Below are 23,423 nucleotides of genomic sequence, written 5' to 3' on the forward strand. Positions count from 1 at the left end.
TTATTTTTCTATTTATATTTAAATTAATCATATTACCATTTTGAAAAGGGTGTATACTACAGCATAAATTATATCTGTGAAGTATATGGTGAGGATGTCAGGGACAACTGCAACACTTTTTGCTTATGGAAAATTTGCTCAAAGTTGGTTTGACTTGGGCATGCCTAAACTTAACACAACACACATACATTGGTCGGTTATTGATTGAATATATTTAGAAATTATTCAAACCAGCTGTTTTCCCACAATAAACATTTGAACGCGACCCCAAAATTTATTTAAAAAATCATGAACTCATTTGTATCTTGAAACTGCTATTCCCTTCAGAGTTTGGGTAGAAAATATGAATTTATTAGATTATTTAACTTTTTAGACACTCCTGACATTTTTATATCATCTAACATGAGTTGCAATTTAGGGAGTCACTTTTGCTTACCAGAATTCTACCATCAATTTCTGGGTTTGATAAGTCTCTTACATCCGAAAAGAGATGTTTCACGATAGAATTAGGAAAAACTACACCCAAAAATCGAATGCCATTGTTCAGATGGAAATCTTAATTAAGTCCCGTGTAGGGTATAAAGATTTCTGATTGATCTAATTGGGGTATACGGGCCAAATTGTGATCTTGTTTTCTTATATGGAAAAAAATTCAGCTGTTTTATCACATGTACCAACAATAATTAGTAGAGATTTTGATATATAACTTAAATATGGTCAAGATTCTATTCAGCGTACAAGGAATCATCATCCTCGAGATACTGCGTCCTTGAATATTTTAAAGACCCTTGGGTTTTATCAATGTTGACTTAGTAAAAGATTATAGCTATACTTTTTTCCGTTGATAGATTTTGTGGACCTGTGTCCTCTAGGATCGATTATTTTTCTTTAAAAGTTATCAAACGGAGACATTAAAGTCGCACAAAGTGATACACACTAAAATTTCTTACCATGGGGGTTTATTTATTCGAATGAGCCCTATTTCAAGGAAAGCAAACACTAAAGGTCTTAGGAAGCTTAATTCTTTATTATTGGAGGAGATAAAAGTGAATGATGGAATAATTGATAAATTTGAAAATGCAAAATCAAATATAAGAATGATAGTGACGTTTACTCTTAATTGCAAAAATAGTTTTATCCAAATAAAAGATGCTTGTCAGCAAGCTGCTGTAAAAGAAGCAAACATCTGAGTGAAATAGAAATCTTAAATAACAAAATATTACCTGAAAATGTTAAAAAAGTATGTTAGCCAACTTTATCGAGAAGTAGACATTTTTCATTTGTAGTCACATTGAAAATAAAGAGCATCGATGATTTATTGCACTCACGATTGCAATATTTGCAGATCGAAAAGAAAAATAGCCTATCCAATAACTTGTTGACCATGCTTAAAACTGGTGTGGAATCGAATAATCTCGAATTAGTTTGCAAGGAAATAGGTTATTTTTACTCTTATATGTAATGTTGAATCGACTGCAAACATACATCGAAATGTGTAAGATCCAATTTAAGAAATGATTCTTTCTGTACAGACCTCAGATGCAGGTCTGATAAAGAACTTAAACTATCAAATGAAGATAACAACATGGTTGAGGGTCTCCTTTCAATACAAAAAATTATATTTTACTGTTGATAAAAATGCGAAATTAAATAAAGCCCTTGGTCCATCAGGGTTTACCTTTGAATATTATAAAATATATATCTCCTATCTCGCTCCAATTTTTGTATGGAAAGGTTCTTATTATCGTGTTTGCCCCTAATTTTGCTTCAGAGGGACACATCGTCTTGCTTCCGTTCATATTAAACATCGTTGGGTATTCTATAACTTGTTAATTATTTAAAATTGAGTGCACCTTCTTTTAAGACGTAATGATTTTACAAAAAAACGTACAGACAATAATGATATTAGTGCCAGTGATTAAAAAAAACTTTGTAAGAAATATTCATTTCATTTCTTCACGTGCTAATTATAAATTCACATGTAGTTTATACCAAAGCATTATATAGAAATTAATTGACTTTCCTAGTTCTTCATCTTCAAGTTCTAATCCATGAGGTGTCTAATTTGAAAAAAATACGTATATAAAAATTTCATTCTAATTCAATATTGTTATATTCGTGACTTTTTCCTCAGATTACCCCTCCCCCCCCCTCCATAAAAAGAAAAATGTTGAAGAGGTATTTAGTGCCTATTTACTTAATTGAAAGGTATCTGATGCATATTTCAGACCCATTAGCAAATATTATCCAATGAGTAGAACAAAATTGTATTTGGGCATAATAACAATATTATAAAAGATCTGGGCTTCAATGAATTAAAGACGTAATATTCGCCTATTACGACTCCGAATACAAAGAAAAAAGAACAGTTGCACCAAAGAATGATAATGTCAGAAAAAAAATCAACATTTTTTCTCCCAGATTCATGAATGATTCCCGAGGGCCTTATTTTAAACGGATTTTGAATATTTTAATTTTTAACTTCAATAAATGCTATTTTGCAATTTATAATTATGGCTCTTAAACGTTTTTAAGCCTGACATTCTGGATGCTGACCGCCTTTGCAAACCCAGTAGGAAGTCAAATGGATCATATATTTAAAAATTTTAGTTATAGTCTAGAGGTCTTATAAAAAAATAGTAAATTGGCGTTGGATTATGAGCCCACTACATGCTCTGCTGGGGTATTGTACAACCTGTGGACAGAAAAAGTAAATAAAGTATCGAATAAGGGGTTTTTTCTCGAAAATATTTAATGTTTAAAATTTTAACGAATAAATTGACAAAGATATAGAGCGTTTTTGGAGAAGCTCTTTTTTTTAAGTTAAAGTTCATATTTTCAGCTATCCAATGAGATACTTTTAAACTTTTTGAATCTATTTGTGTTGAAGCTATGAGCTTCTGAACAAAAATCACATTTTTGCCACTCTAAAACAAAATAACTAGAGTTAAAAGTATGATGCATACATTTTAAAGACGGGTTTAAAATATTTTAACATTCAGCTTTCAAATATATTAACATAATTTATCCCTATCTTCAACACCGAGGCCTTAAAACATCTTTGAGCCTTAAAAATACCCAAAAATAACAAAACGATATATTTTCTATATAAAATTTAAGACTCTATTTTTAAATAAAAGTATTTCTAATTTTCAGAACATTTTTTAAAATAATATTTGGAATATTTGAAAAAATGAAGGAGTTATCAAATGTGATTTTTTCAACGACATTGTTCAACATACCTTTTTTGTTTTGAAAGTACAAAAGAAATATTTGTATGATTGTGTTTCTCTTTAAAATTGCAATAAATAAATGCCAAATATTTATTTGTAACTTAATTCGCAATTTCGATTTGGAAATTTTTTGTGGAAAGACATCTGATTAATTATAACAAATGTTCTTTTTTTATCCTTTTCTCCGTCTTCTCTTGTCACAGCTGATGGTAGCTGATCTAATGAAACTTCATGAGCATTATTCATTCTTATCTCGAAACCATTTTTCAAATTGTCAGGGTTACCATGTTGATTTTCGGTTTCTTTTTTGTTAACATGCCCATTACACACTGGATTTTCATCACTGGTAAATCATTCTTGCTAGATGTGAAATATACCTTGAACTTGCATGGTTTTTTGTAGCCACACTTGTAAAACATCTGGTCGAAAGCTCAAAGATAGTAAAATAAAAACTTCTTGCATAAATTTCCCATATCAAATATGGAAATTCTTAATAAATGGAATTCAGCTATACGAACTTATTAGATACATTGTGAAAAATACTATATATTTATTGTAGTAATGTATGATTTTATACATTCGTTGATAGCTCTAAAAACAGTTGTTTGCTCTCTTCATTATAAACATGGACAAATGGAGAACGAATTACACGCATCTTAAGAAAAAATGTTACACACCCTTTAGGATTAAAAACGGAAGCGACAGTTAAAGAAAGGAATAGTAATCCTTGGTTATTAAGTCTAATGTTATTTATTGTACTTAAATACTTTCCTATCAATATTTTTTAGGACTTGATTGATATAAATTAATATCAAATTCTATGTAATACCTTTTTTGAGCTCATAACACGTAGAGCTCGCTGCTTTAAATTATAACTAAACACTAAAGTAGTTAATTTTCCTTTACAGTGCACTGTTTTCATTAATTTTAATAAGTTGACTCGTGTATGATTTAAAGCAGCTGACTCAGGTTATGTTTTATAAGTATATCGGAAAAATTAATTTCACAAACCTCTTCGGAGATTTTCTCTGGCTAATAGCCATGTTTGCTATGCAGCATTTACATATAAAAAATAATAAAGAAGCCATGCAATCATAATTACAGTACTTTTCCAACTGTCCCCTGTGTACTGAACGTCACAATTAGTGATGGGACAATTCATCAGAATGGGAATTGGGGAGTCGGGTGTTTTTCTGGAATCAGGATTGGGAAAATAATGTTCAAATTCGTATTTATTACTGGTATTTCACTATTTTTTACTTTTGTAAGTTATGAAAAGAAAAACCAAAAAAAAAAAAATTAGACTCCCCCAAATTAAGGAATTTTTGCCTTTACTTAAAAATTTAATTTTTTTTTCAAAAAATTTTATATTTGAAATTTAATTTTTTTTTCCAAAAAATTAATACTCTATGAATAACATTGTAATTTGATATTTTTATGGAATTTTTTTTTTTTTTTTTCAAAAAAATTTAAATTAGAAATTTTATTTCAAAAAATATAATTTGTTGGAATTTTTTTTCAAAAATCAGCATCTGTTTACAAAAAATTATAAAATCCATAGCTATTCTCAAAAAAATTTCAAAGTTCCATAGTTGTTCACAAAAAATTGTGCCAAAATTAAATTTGAAATATTAAATTTTCAAGAAAAAATTTTACAAAATTAATTTCACATATTATTAAATGTTTTGAAGAAAATATTCAAAAATATATGGTTAGTCACAGAAAATTAAATTTTGTTGAAAAAAAAATTTAAAAATTAACCTACATATTAAATTTTCTATTAAAAAACAAAAATTCTTAATTAAAGGGCTACAGCCCCACTTCCTTCGGACGCCCATTTATCCTAAGTGACGTTCTGCTTCAATTCACTTCCAGCTTAGAACAAATCCCCTCAGTCCAAATCATAATTTTCATTAATACGTTTGCTACGAAAGATTTTGTCTTGTTTTTACATTTAGTATTTTTATCATTAATTGGTGTACCGCGTTTTATTATTATATTTTGCGTTTTATACGAATAAAAATATTTGCCTTTCGTCCTGTATAATTATTTAGTGTCATTCAATCCATAAGACAAATGCATATTCTGCATTCGTCAGTATTTTTTTATTTATTATAAGGTTGATAATTCACTTTATACGCCTTGTTTTTATTCTCATTATTTAGTGCGGTTTGTAAAAATTCATGAACAATATCTGATTTGAATGAGGAAGATCCAAAAATAGTATGTAAGTTTTTAACCTTGCATTTGAATAAAAAAAAGAATTTATAAATATATACATGGATAGTGATAAAAATCAGGTGAATTTTTAGATCACCTGTTTTCTTGAAGATAACAAACTGAAGAATAACTATTATTTTCTTAAGATAATGTCTTTATTATTTAATAGGGCATAAGGATTGCCAGTAGGATTATATTTAGGAGGGAATTGCTTTTTTAATTTTTTTCAAAAAAAAAAAAATTGAAAAATTAAATTTTTTGGAAAAAAAAATTCAAAAACATCATCCATTCACAAAAAATTAAATTGTTAAAATTCATATTCATTTTTTTGAAAAAAAAATTCAAAAACCCACAGTTGGTCACAAAAAATTAGAAAAATTATTTTGTAAAATATCCAATTTTGTGTTAAAAAAATTGAAATATTAAATTTTCCAGAAAAATATTTCAAATATTAAATTTTCTTGTAAAAATGAAAAAAGTCTTCTTTTAGGGGGGCATCACCCCTTCCGGCTCAACCCCTGCGTACGCCACTAGGCATGAACAAAATAAAATTTAATTATCTTTTAGGTTTTTTTGACAGTCTGTAGCTTATTGTTTAAAAAAATGGCACAAGCTTAGAAGAATTATGACAGCGCCATTTTTTAAAGAACAATCTACAGACTGTCACAACACCCTGCGAATAAAATATATTTTTAGTTTGCTTATACCCTATTGGACAGAAAAAATATAATAAACATGATAAAAGCTAATTTGCACCCTTTGAATTTTAAACTTCGACAATATATTATTTTTTTAATTAAGAATATAATTTCAACAAAACCTACTGTAAATATATGTGTGGGTGAGCTCTCTTAATCGTAAATGTAGCTATCCTTAGGGGTAATGATGGCTTCCAGGCGGAGATGAAAGTTTATACACTATTTACTGCGATAATGACTGCAGCTGTTGACATAACCAACCGGCAACCGTTCCAAAAAAAGATAATCTTTTTCTACAATTTCCTATTTCTTATTGATTAGGATTATAAAAATGTATACTTATTGGTTTCTTGAGAGTATTGGGAGAGTAAGGCATATCAACAGGAAACCCTATTTAAAAAAAGAATACAAAAAGAAAAAAAACCCGTTAGTATTAAGAGAACCTTTTTATCTTGGGCTGCCTGATTTTGTTCAAATTTTTCCTAATTATAAAAACAGATAAAAAACATTATTTATAAAATGAATTTTATAGATAATATTTTTACTTGATAATGGTTTGGCATCAGTGTTGGCTTATACAGTCTGATTTTTTTTAATTGGAAGGGAGCCGAATCAGTTAAAAAGTCGAAGTAGTGAGATTCAGGGTGACCATATTCTTAGTTGTGGTGTCTGTTTCTAAAATAGCTAGGGTAGAATGAAATTACATATGTATGGCTCCGCATTTAATAAAATATGAAAATAATAAAGTAGAATTAGTTCATGTCTACTAATATGACATGCTTTCAGACTAAATTCAGAATTTTTTTCGAAAATCTATAGTTATTCACAAAAAAATTTAAATTTTTTGGAGAAATTTTAACAAAATTCCTTACTATTAACATAAAAATAATTATTCAGAAAAAAAATTGAATAATTAAATTAAATTTTCCAGTAAATAACCATATTTTTTATAAATCTATATATATATATTTTTTTTTTTTTTGGGGGGTTACAATCCCTATAGCCTGCCCCTACGGCAGTAGTCTTGCCTTTTTCTATAAAATTTGACTCCCATTTCAAGAGTTCCAGTAAGTTTTCTTTAGAGGAACCATTTCTCAATTTCTCTTTAGACGCTAACAAAGAATTAGCGTTTATATATTTGTACACCCACAAATATTCCTTCTAATTCTCTGTCGTATTAAATAGTCCTTATTAGAGTCCAAAGTTTGGAGTTTGAGAGCATACTCTAAATAAGGCTACTGACACTATTGAAATACTCATTCTGAAGGTGAAAATTGGGCGCTGTATCCTATTCTCCCTCATGGAAAATAGAGTAGTAACACAATTTACTAAAATTACAATTTCAAATATTTATTTGAATGTAATTTATTTGAATGCCAACTGAAGCTTCTCCGAGTGTAAATTATTTAATGTTGAGAAATTTACAATGTCATAAGCTGACATATTTTTTGACAAATATGTAGATTAGTAAACAACATTTCCACAAATAGTCTAAACTTTTTAAAATGCAAGAAAGAGTCAATTTATTTAAATATTTGGTAGCATAATAATTAATTTGATCATATGGAAAATAAACATAATAAATTATTCCTTTAACATTTTCCACAAGTTTTAAGACACCTAGTTCTGATGAAACTATATGCGCAATAACTTTTAAGGTTTGTACAACTCTCATCCGCGATTTTGTTCTCACATACTAAAACAGGGATACAAAAATAGTACATTATTTAATTATTGAATGCAAAACATTTAGTTAATTACATACCACAATTGAAGCAAGTCTTTTTACAATTTTTGTTAATATACCAATGTTTTCCGCAATACGATTTATAATTGCTACAATACCTATATTCGTCAACACAAGCTGAAAAATGGTTAATTTGTAATTAGGGTTTTAAAAACTTGGTAAATATTTCTTACGCTTAGTAGTTGAAGCTGTGGGTCCTGGAGATGTAGTAGAAGCTTGAGTTGTGACAGTATCTTGGCATTCATATGCTGCTTTGGTCTTTTGAGCATCCAAATTACTCATTCCACTTCTATTTGGAATGCGAGCCGTTGTCGACTTTTTCAATGAAATTGTGTTTTGACCATTAGTTGAAAAGCTAATCACAGGGGAAATTATTTTTTTTAAATTAATTTAATCGTATGTGGTTTTTGATGGACCTTACTATGTAAGTCCATAGTGCATAACGGATCCATAATCGTAAGCCATTCCAAAAGTTGAAGTTCTAAAGCCTGCATAACAACTGTCATACTGATCAATGCCTACATTTCCACAGTATGGAATAGATGCAGCTTCATTCTCCCCAAGAGCTCTCCAAAAGTTGCTGTAGGTTCCACTTCGTATATTTCCCCAATTAATTGTAACATATTGGTCTCGATCAGCCCTTGTTTGTTCATGACCAAATCCAAGGATGTGGAGGAGTTCATGAACAACAGTTCCCAAATACTTAATAGAAAATGATTGTTAGTAATTTTTATTTTATTTAATGATAAGAGTCATACCACACAGCCATTGCTCTGTAAGTGAAGTACACTTCTTGATCTCCTACTATTGTAGCCAAGATTAGCATAGCATCCACCTCCGCCAGTGAATATATCTACATAATTCGCTTCATTTGTTCTTTCAACAAATTTGACACATGTTCGATCCGAAATGTGCTGAATTGAATTCATGATAGTTTGTCTTTGACTTGAAGAGAAACTTGAGCTGATTGTGTATGGAACAATGCCATTGGGCCATCGATTGCTTCGTCCTCCAATAAAGTTCCTTGAATACATAGCAGCTCTGTCATGGGCATCCACCAGAACTCGACAGCTTCCCTCATCGGAAACATTTTCATCACTCAAGCAGAGTGAAAAGAATAATGAACTCAATAGTGTTATTACTAAATGATTCTTCATTGTGATCAATTAAATGCGATCTGAAGCAATTCAAAAGATTTTGATGAATATATACCTATTACCTACCTTTTTAAATTGATACACAAGTGTTTTTGGGACTATTATTCCTTAACTTTGTAATAATACACATCAACGTATTATACAAACTTTTAACATACCGAGTGGTCCTTTTAAATCTGAAAGCTTTGAATTTTAAACTTCAACAAGACATAATAATTTATAATTTACTATTGAGTTGCAAAAAAACAACAACTATTAATAGATGTGTGTCTGAGCTCTCTGCTTTCTTAATCATTAATGTAGCCGCCCTTATCGGCCATGATGGCTTCCAGGGGGCGGCAGAAGGCCTGGTACCTGTTGCAGATGTAGTCATCTGTGAAGGCGTCCCAGTTTTGTCTGACATTGGCTTTGAATGCCAAGGTGTTTGAATGGCACACACTGCATACATTACTTCGACCGATATGATACCAAAAGATGTGATCGAGAGTGTTGGCATCTGGGCTGTAGAGGTTCAAAAGAGTCTAGCAGTGGAGGAAATGGGTTTCTTTCATTGTTGGTGTCAAAAGTGGCCTCTTTATGCTAACAAAGTACTTCCCACATACTTATTTCATAGCGCTCTTGGCAGTTTGGTGTAAACCCCCAAGATCACTTGTACGGATACACATGGACTCGAGGGGATTAACCTTGACTGTTTTTTTTTTTTTTTACTCCCCTCGGTCCAGTTTGGCCTTTTTAATAGAATCCTTGTTCTTTTCCAAAGTTTTGGACTTGCTGACGGCATAGACTTTGATGCCGGAGACGCTTGGAGTGCGGGAATGGAAATTTGTCAATCACGTTCAAGTGTCATTCTCTCGACTTGTACGTAAGCTAGAGAGCTCAAGTTTAAACTGTTTTGTAACTGATTGTTTATGCTTTAATATATAGAATTATGAATAATTTTCAATCACTCAACCTTAATTAATTATTGAATTAGTAAGTGTTTATATTTCTATAAACCAACCGGTAATAAGTATTGTTATTGAAGTTGATGAAAACATTTTAATTTTTTATCCATTTTCAACTTTCTTTTACACTTTTTTCTGGAAAAGTAATAGCAATAAACTGTGTTCAACAGTTGGCTTACTTTGCTGGATTTATACCGTATTTGAAAATTAAATCGTTTTCACGAGATTCAGAATATCTACATATTTCTTACCACTAAGGCTTACAAATAATGACGATATTAAAATACTTGATTCAAGTTTAATGGTTCTATCAGTCTTGTCTTTCATTTTACTGATTTCGGTTTGTATTTATCGAATCTGGTCTCAGCTCAGCAATTTGTTCAAACTAAAGAAGTGAGGTACCATGAAATCGTACAAATATTATTTATATACGTATACGTATCGCAAAATTTATACAAATATTCCATACCTTTTCCAAACAAATCTGAATCATGAAGTTACAAACTATACATTTTTAATGGTGTGCTCAAGCCAAAATCAAACATAGACCTAAAACTATTTACATTTTAAAGTAAAATTTCAATAATTAAATATTAATATCAATTGTAATAAATACTAGCAGTAGTAACCGACATTACCCAATGTTATTCCCATCGGGAAATAGGAAAACTTTTTATTAATAATGCATATTTGCTTATTATTATAGAAGACAATTTTATTCTACATTCATAGCTCAAGACCTATTATCGATTGAGAATGGGCTGGAATTCACTTCACACGAGAAAAAAAAAGTTTCTACGTAGATGGAACTTCAAGAACCTTACATCATTAACGTAGTTCCCTGAATCTAATTAAAAATCCGTAGTTGTGCAAAAAAATACAGTTTATTTTACAAGAAAATGTTAGCTGAAACATAATACTAATACTTGGTGTGATAATTACTCAGAGCTTGTTACCAGAATTTTGCAAATTATGGCACACTCGTGTCTGACTGGCTACTTCAACAGAAAAAATGTGAGCAGAAATAGATTCAAAATGGCGATAAACCCAGGACCTTAGAGAAAAGACTTTAAGAGAAATAATTACTGTTTGAAATAATAATTTCAAATATAAAATAGGACATTTTATTTGTTTACAAAAATACACAGCTATTGACAAATAATTAAATTTTTCTGTAATAAGTTTCAAAAACTAATGGCTTTTCTCAAAAAATTTTTTTTTTTTTTAAATACCAAAAAGGCCGGGCCATACTCAAAAAATTCCCAAAATCCAACATTGTTTACAAAAATTAATTTTTTTTGGAAAAAATTTCAAATATTGAATTTTCTAGAAAAAAATTAAATATTAAATTTTTTAAAGAAAAATTGAAAAAATACATAGTACAGAAAGTTAAACTTTTTGGAAAAAAAATTGAAAAATTCGATTAAATTTTTTAAAGAAAAATTGAAAAAATACATAGTACAGAAAGTTAAACTTTTTGGAAAAAAAATTGAAAAATTTAATTAAATTCTTGGGGAAAAAAATACAGTTTTCTTGTAGACAGCCAAAATTCCTTAATTTTTGGAGGGGGGCTTCTTTTTTTTCTTCTTCATAACCTAGAAAAGTAATAAATGGTCAAATATCAGTAATAGATAAGAATTGGAAAGGCAAATTAAACATTACTTTCTCAATATCCGATCCCGATTCTAGAAAAAACACCCAATTCTCCAATTCCAAATAATCGTCTTAACACCAATTTAAATTACTGCCCATGACCATATTCTGTTGAAATCAAAGATTTATTTAAAAACGTAAAATACTTAAGAGCAGTGAAAAAAATCCTTTAATTCCCAGCGAATAATCAAGGTTAAATTTTTGATCTAATATAGTAATCTGAAACGTTTTGTTTATCTTCTAAATTTATTATTTGAAGTAACAGTAATTCAAATAGTATTAATTGCCTTGCAATGATATTGTTCGAACTTGTGAGTAAACAGGGTGTTCAAATGATTATATTTTTATGAAGGCCTAGTTTTTGGAATTTTTTTCAAAACAAAAATCCAATGCTATTCACAAATAATAAATATCAAATATTTCGGAAAAAATTTCAAAAATCTATAACTATTTGATATTTATGTTTTTTTGTATGAATTTGAAAAGTTCATACTTATTCAAAAAAAAATTGCTGGAAAAAAATTTCAAATCTTAAATTTTTACTTTTGGTGCATAATTTCCCCTTATGACGAAAAAAAATTAGTAAATAGCATAAATTCCTTAACTTGAAGAGGATTACAGCTCTTTCTATACCCCCCTTAGGATACCCCAGGTAAACGACACTGACTATAACATGAAACTGTTGAAACCGTTCCAATTTCATCGCACCTCCTCTTTTTTCTAATTTCTTTTTTTGCTTAATGGAGAACAAATTAAAAGAAAATATATGAAATTATTGAAAAAGGAGATATTTTGTCAAAAGATACTCAAAATAGAAAAGAACTATAGCAGTGAAGATGGACAAAAGGGTAACAATAATAGATAAGGTGAAGCTGTGCGTACGAATTGAGTGCGTAAGCACTTGAGTGAGTCCCCATTTTATATTTAAAAAATGAATTTCATTGTTGATATTTTAAAAGTTTGTGAAGGAAGGAGTGATTTTCTGAATTACTAGTTTACTTCTCACCATATTAAAATATCACTCTTGTGAGGATTTAGGATCTCCGCATTATTATTCATTAAATAAATTACCCATTACACACCTGTATATAAAAACGATTATTTCATTATTCATTGATACTTAACGATAAATTAAGTACTATTACAGTTGTAAAGTATATTAATATGACAACAACACTTCAAATTATTTTCTTATTTATGAATTGTGAATAATGGTGTAGAACACCTGTTGACATATGTATTCATTGATTTAGCTTCCATTTTTGGGAGGTCTGTAGGGGGTGGGGAGGAAGAGCTGTAGCCCTCCCCAAATTAAGGAATTTTTGCTTCTTACCACAAATGTTTTTCCAAAAAAAAATTCGTTTACTTAGAACAGCATGGGATTTTTGCGATTTTTCCGAAAAAATTTTATGCATATTTTAAATTTTTTGTTTCAAAAAACTTTCATAGTTTTTTGTGAACAGCTATGTTTTTAAATTAATAAATAAATAAAAAACAACCAAACCTTACCAAAATATAATCCTACAGGGCGGCTCTAATTTTGTGTTTTGTTTTAATTGTTTAAGCTTATAATATATTTTGTAATTGATTAATTTACCATAATTAACACCTATGTACAATTTAAAACTTGTAAATATCGCACGCCTTCTTTCATTGGTCTAAGTTTGATTCATAAGTACTTTCCATTGAAGTCCATCGATATGGTAAAAAATTGTTCTGTTCCATGATGTCATAGTGGTTACAAGGCATGCGATTCTATTAAAAGTCATGTCGTTACTAGCTTTCATCATTGAGGGGGGAGGTGCTTATCCCCAAAAGTTATTGACACCGTTATATAATTACAATATTACCCGCCTCGACTATGACATTCGGACCATAGTCGAGAAAAGAGCCTCTGCTACCCCTCATCAAAATTTAGATGACTTCCATTATAGAGTTAAAATACATCGAGTGATAATAAAGAGCATTATTTGATGTACCGACAGCCGACAAGATAAAATTGATCAAACAATTCAAAAACATGGTATGTTTGACTATAAAATTCAACATTTTTATACAAATTAAAGGCATACTTTTCATCTCATGAGTCATTACGTCACATCAATATGCATATCATTAGTATACGCGAATGTTATTTAAATAAGAGATATATAGGCATTTATAGTCTCAGTTTGAACATGCTGACTTGTGTTGCGTATAATTTTACCTCCATAACGGCGACCTACAAATTTGGTAACAATTCTCAGATGGTAATAAAATTAATAAGGAGAGAGAGGAATGTTCCAACTTGGACAATATATGCTTTTTCGCCCAAGTATTTTATTATTAGAACTAATTTATTATTTAGGTCTATCATGAATCTGAATATTTGTTTAACAGATCTGGAGGATCTTTAATACTTCTAGAATTATCTTTAATAAGGATAATTAATTTGGGCGAAGTATTAATCTCATTATATATTAGAAGCGTATAAATTACATATCATTTGGGAAAACGTGGTGAACGTGAGACGATTCAAGGGACAAAGTTTGGAACATACTCACGAATCTTCTCCAATTTAAGAATCTATAATTATTGATTCTAGAATTGAACTATAGTCAGAATAGTTTAAAAAAAACAACACCCATCTTTAATATTTTGACAGGTTAAATAAAATATTATTGAAATTGAAAAATTGGAATAAAATATTATTATACTTCATAAAATAATCAGTTCAAAAATACTTTATGAAACTATTAACATCTCCACATTCATATAATTATAAACAAAGTAAGTTTGTCCCGCGTTTTCCCGGGACATTAAAAAATTAAAATTAATTAAGAACTCTTCTGCTGAATTAAAAACAAAAAATAAATACCGAAATTTTGTAAGAATTATTCTAAGTATATTAAGTATTATATATTTTCTTTCACTGGATGAGGAATTAGTTGCGTTATTCTGGTTCAGACGCCGAACTCGCAGTCTCGCAGCCTCTTCCCTGAGCATGAACGAACCCTACTAATATCACAAAATACTCTCAGGGTGTAAAGGTGAAGTGCTGGGCCTAAGTACAGTTTAAATTCTAGTACGGTCGTGTTTCTAAGCACCAAGGAACCCCCTTTTGATATCCTATAATACCCTCCATCCCACAGTTTGTGCAGGTAAACCGCTGGGATCGATTCAAGTTAAATTTTTCTGCCACTACTTTCCAAAATAGGTTGTCCAAGTGAAGTATGGGGCCTCAAGGCAGCTAAAACTACACCGCCGTCACATTTATAAATATCGAGAACCCCTTCTATTATGCTAGGATACACCCCGCCCAAAGGTTGTGTATATAAGCTGCTGGTACCTGAGGCAGGTTAAATTTTTCCACCACTGCTTATCTGAGCATCAAAGAACCCTTCGACTATCTAAAATACTCCCCAATCGTCAGGTTGAAGGTGTAAGGTGTTAACAAACTGCTATTTAAAGGCTGTTATGTCCTTGAAGGCAAAAAATGTTAACAAAGCCGTTTTTGGAGCTTTAAGAACCACATAAATGAATTCAGTAAATTCGATCCTTTAGTTTGGCTGTAATGTAAGAACAAACATACACACACAAACATTCACATTTAATTTTATATTATAATAAACATTAAAAAATTAAAATATTGGAAGCACTCTCTATGTTTTAAACATACCTAACTATTACAATTCGAATGTATTGGCAAACTCTTTTTTTTTCTTGTGGTTTTTTTTTATTTATTTACATTTTATTACAATTCATCATTAAATAAAATTCTTGTATGAATTGCATTGTAACAATATTAATAACCCTTTCAGTTTAAAATTTGACCTCCAGAGATGGACCAATTCTTATGCTCTTTTTATTATGTCTCAATTTCAAAAGTTCTATAAAAATATGTAACGTTCATTCAACAATATTGGAAGGAAAAATTAAAGGAATTAAGGAAAACATTGAAAAAGGGATTCAAATACTAAGAAAACGTTAACTGTTATATTAAAAATTACAGTTATGAAAATTTCCACAGTTATAACTTATGAGAGGGACGATGATGCTTTCTAAAACTATTCAGAATATGTTTTAAATTTTTGAGGTGACGTTATAATTCAGAGGGTATGAACATAAGTACTTCTGAGGTAAAGTTTAATAAATTTACATATACTTCTGGTATTTTGATCTTTTTGATCTTACTGTTCCACTGTTCTATTAAAATACATCTAAAATCTTTTATTCTGATTATATCTCTCAAAATGAGTTTTTTTTGGAAATATATGCCTTGGAATTTAAGTGCCTTGGTTCTTGGAGACAAACTCCTTCACAAGATACATAAAAAGAATAATGCCCTAAAAATATTTTGACTCTGTATATATGAGACCCTTCATATTTAGAGATACCAATAGTCTTAGTATTTCCAGACGGGACACTCAGCGAATTCGTGGATGACCGAGTTAAATATTTTTTCACAGTCTTTACACGGTTCTTAAAAGGAAATTCATCCTGCCAATTTTTTCTGATGACCTCTAGGAACTCAACAGAAGAATGATATTCTTTTTTTTTTGTGTGTATTGTAAGCCCAGTTCTGACCTCAAAAATTTCGAAACACTTCAATATTATTTCAATCCTCTTTTTTTAGTTGTTCTTCTGAGTCCGCCTCAATAATTAAAGTCATATCATCAGGACAAAGGTACATGACATGCTCCTGTTGTCCAAAACTTACTCCAAAAACCCTGTATTTTCTTTGAATTGTTTCCGTATGTTCGTCAAGAGCAGTAAAGAAGAGTAGACGTGAAACGCCTAACATGACATTCGAAGTCCCATTATACAATAGAGCTCTTATTGAATTAAAAATTTTATTTGGAAGAAGTTATTTTACAGCTCTCATGACATGTTTATGTTTTATGGAGTGAAAAGCTTCGGTAAAGTCCATGGCGATCAAGGCTCCTCTTTCAGACACTGTTTAAATTGGGAATTGAATATTCTATGAAATATTTTCCTTCCTTTTAAAAAAACATTTTGCTCCACACCATAATTCTTGTTCAAAATAGGCTCAATCAGGTTTGATAGTATACCTACTAGAATTCTGTATGCAATATCGTTATTGACCTCCAATGGTGGAAATCGGTACCGTTAGCCTATGTTGGTAATAGGTTCTTCTGAAAACACGCCAAAATCATGAAATTACCCTGAAAAATCTTTTGTCCTCTCCAGAACTTTTCCACCCGAAATGATTTTTTCCACTCGAGGTAATGACAAAACATTCCTATCTTTTTGGTACTTAACCGCTTGCTATGATTGGTCTCAACTTCGATTTTCTCACCTCTGCCATCTTGGAGACTTTTACAGATTTATTATTTCTGATATTAACGTCCTTATAAAAGGAGATCCGCGTAAAAGTATGTTATCCAAGTTTACATTGAGTTTCTTTGATTCCTAATTTTTCCCGAATGAATTTACTCGTAGTTAATCTGATTATTCATGTGAGACTCATCGATACAGCATACGGCAAGTCATACGAATTGAAGTGGTTTTTTAGCTACTGGCATAGTAATTGATTAAATATCGTGCTGTTAAGAACCCATAGGTGCATTTTAAATTTATTTCTAGTTTTCGGGTGTCGGAAATCTATCACCATTATTTGTGATCTGAAGAGGGTTTGGGTCGATACTCCAAGTCCGATATACTAAAGAAAACGCTCAGGGAAAGTAATGCCAGATCTATTCTAGATGTGTTGGGCCCGAATCTCCAGGATATATTGTCATCTGGCCTCCTCACTTCGAAAAAGTAAATTAAATTAAGCTCCACAATCATTTTTTGAAGAACCTTAAGGTAATGGATTGAGTTCACTAATTTTTCCAAATCAACATTCAGATATCCTATTAATAATAAAGGAGTTAATTCCAACTTTTGTATGTTTATCAAAGCCAAGGAGAAGGGTAATCATTTTACATTTAGGCCGTAAGCATTAAATGAATCGCTCCCTTGAGAGATATTAATCATATACTCATCCCTGACAGACGTAATTTTTTTTTTACAAATCGATACACCCAATTTCGTAGACACCAACGTCCCTTTATGAACCATCTCCCATGAAGAATTTTTAATGATTTTTGGGTAAGCACCTTGCACACACTTCTTTACAAAAAGATGAAACGGAAGCCTAAATTTCCCTTAAGTTTATTATATCTGTATTCAGGGAAAGTAATTTCTTGACGAAAACGTGTCTAATTTTCTTTTCTCTTCCTCCCCAAGTGTTGAGTGAGGCAATTCTATTCATACAGAGCGTGGTTTTTTTCCATTTCGATAGACATTATTATACTTCTACAATAATAACGTGTGACATAAATTGTACTCCGTACTGGTCGAATTACAATTTTATCGGAGGTTTGGATCCATTATCTATACTAGGAGACACAAGCCCTGATCTTGTTCTGTGATGGCGAATCAAGGTTTCATATATTTCTGACTTTTACTCATTCCTATTATAGCGACTTTAATTACTTAAAACCAACTTGTCTGGGTCGAATGAATCTTGGCAAAAAAAAAAAAAAAAAAAAAAAAAAAAAAAGGATCTAAGGCACTACGAACAAAATTTATTTAATTGACCATTTTTAAAAGAAATGCAAATACAAAAAGATATATACATCTATGATCAATCAAAATTTATAAAACACAAGTGATTACTCTTGAAGCAAAAACCTCTCGCTACAATACACGGGGACTTAGGCTGACTGAATTGGATAGTTATGGAGTTTGGAAATAAGGCGAAGAAAAAAACTATTCATTTTTGTAGTATTTATTGACTTAACACTAAGTGTATAACAAAATAAATGTTTGTTTAAAATTAAAAAATTGGAGTTATATGGCATTTCAATTAGTAGTCATTGTTTTCTTTTTTCTTTCTGTGTTCGGCGTTCACGAGTAGTTGTCCTTCTCTTTGTCTTTCTATGCACTTGAATAACTTGTCCTTTTTTATGCATTGATGAATAATCTCATATCCTGTTTATAAGAGGATATAGACTTTGACAAGAAAATGAGGCGATACTATACCCTGTCTCCCTGGTATATCTACAGCCCCACTACTATCTCGGTCCTCTACGGAACTCTCCTCTTTATCACTTTCCCTACACTTGTCACCTGACTTGTCATGACTGTAGTCACCCTCGTTACTCAGTTCTCTTCTTTGTTTCTCCTTCCTCTTGAGACATACTTCCCTTGATCATTGTGTTGTTATGTAGATTCTTCTGGTGTTTCATTAACCTTATCTTGTTCGTGAAGGCTCTAAGAGTCCTTGGAGTTGACCTCTTCAATGAGTTGTATTGTGTGGCCGTTTGCATGGCGGCGAAGCCTACTTTTAATTGTGAATATGCCTTTGGGCCCTGTGCTAATTGACTGCATTTGGTTCTTCCACAATTATAATTGATAAATAGCTCCATTTATAGGTAGAAATGAAGGGGTACATTTTGGAGGTTCCTTTTGACAGAATATTCAAAGAAGAAATAGACTGCTTTAAAAGATGAAAAAATTGTTCAAATCCAAGGAAACTTTTCATGTCTTGGGTATCCCTGGGCTTTAGTTGGGCCACTTTAATGCTTTCTACTTTTATGAATTGAGATAGTTGGTCTTCCACATCATCATAAGTAACCCCCCATGCATTTTTTAGACGTATTCTAAATGTTCTATCTCTACGTAAATGGTCCCAGAATTCTCGACATTTCAATCGTGTTTCGAAAGAATTATTTTTTTTTATCCTTCAGATCAATTAACAGAGGAAAATATATACTCTCCCCCAGTGTATTTAGCGGTTGAGGTATATTGTTGTCAATTTGAGATAAGGCCACCACAATATTTCAAGGATAAAACTAATTTTTGAATTGATCTCCTAATAAAAGTCCATATAAATTGGTACACCACAGTTAAAAGAGCTAGAAACAAAGAGAGAGAGAAGAAGAAAAGAAAGAAGGAAAGAGAAAAAGAGAGAGAAAGAAACTTAGCGCTAAAGTTTTGAAATGATAACCGGGACTCTTGGCTCTTGAGATTAGGACCGAATTATGAATCGGGTTTTGTCAATAGAGGAGAGTGATGTAGTGGGGAGGAATCTCTGTCAACAGAATCCCCACTGAATTACCCCTGACCACTAGGATTTTATTTTGTGAGGATCTGCTCCAGACTCCGTCGAAAGTACGTTTCTTGGAATCTCTCACTCAATACGTGTCGTCAACGAGGCATCAGGTTTTCCATTGAGCTTAAAATAAGCATGCATTAAATCAATTTATAATATATGGATGTCTAGGTTAGGGATGCTCATATTTATAGTATAAACTACAAAGTTAATCATTCATTGGAATATTAATTCTATGATATCCTTATTATATTTTTTTTATCTTGATGCATCGTCAGAGTCTCAGATATTGATGAATCAAATAATGAATTTTGAGTCAATGACGAAAATGGTAATGTTGGAATCTTGTATGCCATTGAGTTAGAAATGTGTTGAGCATATGTTCTATAAAATCAAGAGATAATGAATGAATGTCTAGATGAGGGATGCTCTTAGTCCTGAAGAAAAGTTAATTCTTGTTTTGAATCTTCATTCTATGATTTGCTTAAATGACTTGGATTATTTGGATACATCACCACTTTTCATAAAATTGATGAATATATGTGTACCTATGACAAATGTGATAACTGTGGAATGTTGAAGCCATTGAATTTGAAATATGTTTTGTGTAATTTGTACATTTCTATAAACCTAGATGACCTAGATGATTGTATGTAACAATTTAAACGAAAATAAAGATATATTATATAATTTGCAATTAATATATACTTTATTTATAAACCTGTATAAATAAATTTAGATTTGAGCATCTCCTTGAAACGAACGAAAATGTTGTTTTGATCCAGACTTAATTCTTTTCCCAAATCCCAAGAAAATCTTATTTTTCATAAACCAACATAATGTAATCAGTCAATATATTATTGATTTTATAGTATATTTATTTAATATTGCTTTGCAAATATAAATTAATTTGATATTTTTTAATCAATTTCATCAACACTGTGATTGTTATACCTCAAGTCGTCCTTCACAATGGTCCTCACAAGCCAGTCAGATCTCCTCTCATGACGGTGTCCATGAGGGCCATGTCATGGAAGGTGCCTTATCTACATATTCTCTTATAAATATACTTTCTGTAATGTTTTTCATTGTTTCAAGATCAAGTATATTATAATTCGTCATTCAAACATAATTTATTACTTGCTAAGGGTAAGTTAATTTGTATAGCCTTTTTTTTTTTTTTGAAGAATTGCTCAAAATGTATGATTGTTGACTTCATCTAGGTGTTTTCAAACTTGGTGTTCTTAGAGGATCTAGATCAAACTAATAGGTTGTAATTTGTTTAGAGCAGGGAGCGAGAACCTTTTTGGCTGTGGGAGTCCTGAATGCCGAATATTTAAAAATGTAATTCTTTGAGAGCCATACAATATGTTTTAACACTAAATGTGTATATTTTATTTAAGGCCAACACTTTTAAAGTACATTGAAGTCTCTGAATTATTTTGAAAAAAAGTACTTCTTACCATTAATGTGACTTTTGGTGCTGCATGGTTTTACCAATGTCTAGGTATCTAGTTGATACAAAGTAAGGTTAAGCTTCATGCAAGTTTTTGATACTTTTATTCGTTAAACGTGATCGTAGATTGGTCTTAAATTTCTTTAAACGTGAGAAAGACTGCTCACATGGATTGTAGAGCCAAACATTATCAGTACATCAATACTTACTATGTTCATCCACACAAAAGGAAATCAGAACTATAACTTTGTGCCACACTGACGATAACAGCTATAAGTAGGGTTACTACAATATTTTTTTTATAAAAGATTTGTCAGCGAGCCATATGCACTCATCAAAAGAGCCATATCTAGCTAGCGAGTCATGGGTTCCCGACTTCTGATAAAGAGACTTCTGATTAACTCCTGTATCGAACATTAATAAATGTCTATGGGTGGATTTGTAATAAGAAAATTGATACAGTTGTATGATGAGGCAATAAAATGTCTGTAAAAGATTTTTGTGTCATATATATAAAATAAAACTAGGTACAAGAGATATAATTTTCTTATTGAAAGTAAAGGTGAAGTTCTTTTATTTGTTGGTCCCATTTTGAGATTGAATTTCTACTACTTTTTATTATTTTAAATTGTTACACATTATTAGAATACATATTCTATGTAGCTAGAGTAAGGCCATGAAGGGGCTTGTATAAGATTAAGATTATGCTAGCGTACATAATATTTCTACTCTGTAATACTGATCAGCAAAAAATCAGGTCATAAGTTCAAATAATGTACAGTCCAAAAAATTACTTGTCAATACTGGGTATTTATTGAGGCGAAGGAATTCTCAAACTGAAACAACATCTGACTATGGCCTTTTTGTCTAATAGTCCTTGAGTAAATGATATTAATGTTCAACAGTTATGAGTATCAAATAGCATCATCAGTCTAAGAAGCTCACCAAGTCCATTGTCCATTGAATTAGGTATCTGCTGGTAAGAATGAGTATGACATAATAGGGCAATCTGCCAAAGAGAATATATGGACTCATTATTTCCTAACACGTAGCTACTAAATAGTAATATAATAGTTAAATTCAAAACATCGGCATAAAAGAAAACTTGCTATATCGAGTTAATCTACAAAAAGCACACAGAAAAAAATCTTCGTTTCATATGCATCTCTTGTATTTTGCTGATGATGGCCTCCTTCTTAAGACCCCTTGGAAAGTTTGGATCCGTGACTACTACCCAATCAATTTTTTTGGTCGTGACTTGTAGATTGTTTTTATTTTCGTTCACACATTCGTACTAAAAGAGAATTCTTTTCACATGTGTAGATAATGTGTACTCACGTTTCTTGTTTTTCGATACAGACTCTGCAATTTATAACTCTCATACTGATTATTCAACTTGTTAGTATAAATTGATCAGGTTGCGATTCTGTAACGGAGTCATTTTTGCTTAGAGGAAGTAAAAGATTTTTAAAAAGTGTTTTTGAATCAATGTGCGGCCTCGGGATACCTAATTTGCCCAACCGTTTGTTTACTAGTTCTTTCGATGAGTCTTCTTAGTCACTTTATTTCCTTATTTTTCTATTTGAAAATTTGGTGGTCCAAAACGCATAGTATCGGTGTGCTTCTTCACAAGTGAACTAGTTCTTAGGTGGGTTATAAATTATAATAATTCTAAGCCTAATATATTGTCAAAGTCTTCAAAATGAATGATAAAATTATGTATTCTTAAATAATATTGAAGAAATAATTTTATGCTTTAAGTGTTCATCATATTCTGAGAAGTTTTATCAAGTACAAAAAACATATTAATCATATCCGGATTTGTATGCCTTAATAACCATTAGTTGTTTACTAATTTTGGACTCCATTATTGGCTAAAGAAAATATACCAACCTAATTACACATAGGTAGCTCTAACTACGTTTTATATCAAATGATGCAAGTGTTTTTCGAAATATACTTACTATTCCTAGAATCAAGTAAATTGTAAATCTGTCATACAATAATAGAATCAATAAATCGGTTCAGATGTGTTTATATTTTTTTGTTTTTTTCTCAATTCAATGTGGTGTAAAAAATTGTTTCTTATTCATTAATTTTTGTATTCCAACGTAGAGTATTGTTGTTCCGTTTTTACAACTGTCTAATAGTGAAGTGCCGAGATCCATCACTATAATTAAATATCATTTACAACTATGGAGCGAAGTAGCTTCA

At 30.8% G+C, this 23,423-nt stretch overlaps 1 protein-coding gene and 2 long non-coding RNA genes across 3 annotated transcripts; all 3 read right to left on the reverse strand.

Annotated features, from left to right (window-relative positions):
- Positions 1-5,454: 5,454 nt before the first annotated feature.
- LOC139905194 (uncharacterized) lies at positions 5,455-7,472 on the reverse strand. The gene is made up of 2 exons (XR_011779760.1): positions 6,697-7,472; positions 5,455-6,633 (listed from the first exon to the last, which is right to left on the reverse strand). It is a non-coding gene; the product is annotated as an uncharacterized lncRNA (long non-coding RNA).
- A 176-nt stretch (positions 7,473-7,648) lies between these two features.
- On the reverse strand, positions 7,649-9,173 carry LOC121116661 (hatching enzyme 1.2). The gene is made up of 5 exons (XM_040710929.2): positions 8,657-9,173; positions 8,320-8,600; positions 8,072-8,253; positions 7,917-8,015; positions 7,649-7,847 (listed from the first exon to the last, which is right to left on the reverse strand). Exons 1-5 carry the CDS (start codon positions 9,053-9,055, stop codon positions 7,744-7,746), a joined length of 1,065 nt encoding a protein of 354 aa, XP_040566863.1. The 5' UTR covers positions 9,056-9,173; the 3' UTR covers positions 7,649-7,743.
- Positions 9,174-11,655: 2,482 nt separating this feature from the next.
- Positions 11,656-12,649, reverse strand: LOC139905068 (uncharacterized). Its single transcript, XR_011779540.1, has 2 exons — positions 12,535-12,649; positions 11,656-11,760 (listed from the first exon to the last, which is right to left on the reverse strand). It is a non-coding gene; the product is annotated as an uncharacterized lncRNA (long non-coding RNA).
- Between the last annotated feature and the right edge of the window lie 10,774 nt (positions 12,650-23,423).

This window comes from Lepeophtheirus salmonis, chromosome 4 (genome assembly GCF_016086655.4).
Source record: "Lepeophtheirus salmonis chromosome 4, UVic_Lsal_1.4, whole genome shotgun sequence".
Lineage (NCBI taxonomy): Eukaryota > Metazoa > Arthropoda > Copepoda > Siphonostomatoida > Caligidae > Lepeophtheirus > Lepeophtheirus salmonis.

Excerpts from the sequence above, each read along its gene's own strand:
- LOC121116661 (XM_040710929.2), bottom strand. The coding sequence starts at position 9,055 with ATGAAGAATCATTTAGTAATAACACTATTGAGTTCATTATTCTTTTCA. Across the intron at positions 8,601-8,656 it reads TACAGAGCAATGGCTGTGTG|TATTTGGGAACTGTTGTTCA; the intron begins GTATGACTCTTA and ends TTTTCTATTAAG. Across the intron at positions 8,016-8,071 it reads CACAGCTTCAACTACTAAGC|CTTGTGTTGACGAATATAGG; the intron begins GTAAGAAATATT and ends ACCATTTTTCAG.